Source organism: Eimeria acervulina, genomic scaffold (genome assembly GCF_000499425.1).
Source record: "Eimeria acervulina Houghton genomic scaffold, Eah_scaff360, whole genome shotgun sequence".
Lineage (NCBI taxonomy): Eukaryota > Apicomplexa > Conoidasida > Eucoccidiorida > Eimeriidae > Eimeria > Eimeria acervulina.
Window position 1 is genome coordinate 24,575 of NW_013549859.1, and position 1,130 is coordinate 25,704.

The 1,130-nt window shown below is 59.6% G+C and overlaps 1 protein-coding gene across 1 annotated transcript in view; it reads right to left on the reverse strand.

Moving 5' to 3' along the window:
- The window catches only part of EAH_00034860 (hypothetical protein, conserved), a gene marked incomplete at both ends in the record, with an annotated part of 7,425 nt that overhangs the window by 1,967 nt on the left and 4,328 nt on the right, over positions 1 to 1,130 (reverse strand). The window contains one exon of the mRNA XM_013395786.1: positions 92 to 1,112. Coding sequence (XP_013251240.1) covers positions 92 to 1,112 — 1,021 coding nt within the window. The remainder of the gene's footprint in view (positions 1 to 91; positions 1,113 to 1,130) is intronic.

A 1,130-nucleotide genomic window follows, 5' to 3' on the forward strand; every position in this document is an offset into this window, starting at 1 on the left:
GAGGGAGTGAGAGAGAGAGAGAGAGAGAGAGAGAGAGAGAGAGAGAGAGAGAGAGAGAGAGATAGAGAGAGAGAGAGCTGCAAGGACTCACTTTGCTGCTGCATGCAGCAGCAGGGGGACCCGAAAGTTGTTGCTGCTGACTCGCTGCAGCAGCTGCTGCAAGTTGTTTTGCTGCTTCACCTCTGCTTCTGCCTCTCGCCGGAGCAGCTGCTGCTGGTACTGCAGAAGCTGCTGCGCTCGATGCATGCGCAGCTGCTGTTGCTGCTGTATCCGAGAAGCAAAGAGGCAGCAGCCCTCAAAGCTGCTGCTGCTGCCGCCAGTTGCTGCTGCACCGTCTACTGCAGCGGGTCCGTCTGCTGCTGCTGCTACTGCTACTGCGGCTGCTGCTGCACCTGAAGCAGCAGCAGCAGCAGTTGCAGTAGCAGCAGCAGCAGGACCCGCTTTCCGGGAACTCCCGCTGCCGTGCCTGTTCAAACCGCCTTTCCGTCCGTGGGTTCTTTGCTGCTGCTGCTGCTGCTGCGCAGCAACAGCAGCAACAGAAGCGTCGCGTTGCTGCAGCAGGAGCTGCTGCTGTTCAGATGACGTAATGCAGCGTGGGGAATGTACGGTGCAGCCATCGGCATTTGTTGTTGTTGTTGTTGCTGCTGCTGCTGTTGTATAAGGGGCTGCTGCTGCTGCTGCTGCAGTTGCAGAAGCAGCAGCAGCAACCATTTGGTGGGCACTCCAAGAAAAGAATGGGAGCGATTCCCGAAGCAGCTGCTGCTGCATGCGCTGCTGCTGCTGCTGCTGCCTCCGTAGCCGCGCCTGCTGCTGGTGTACAGACAACTCCAGCAGCACACAGTCAGATTCCTCGCTGCCGTCATCGTCTGCTGCTGCTGCAGCAGAAGCCGCAGCAGCAGCTGCTGCTGCTGCTGCTGCTGTTGGATCGAAAGGATTCGGGGTGGAGTCGATTGGTAGTAATGACGGCGTGCTGCTGCTGCTGCTGCTGCTTCTGTCGCTGCTGCCGTTGCTGTTGCTGCTGCTGTTTGGCTCCAGCACAGCAGAAGAGACGCTCAGCAGCCTGGCTTGAGGAGAGGCAGGAGCAGCACGAGCCGCCGCAGCAGCAGGAGCTGCTGCAGGAGTGGCAGGCA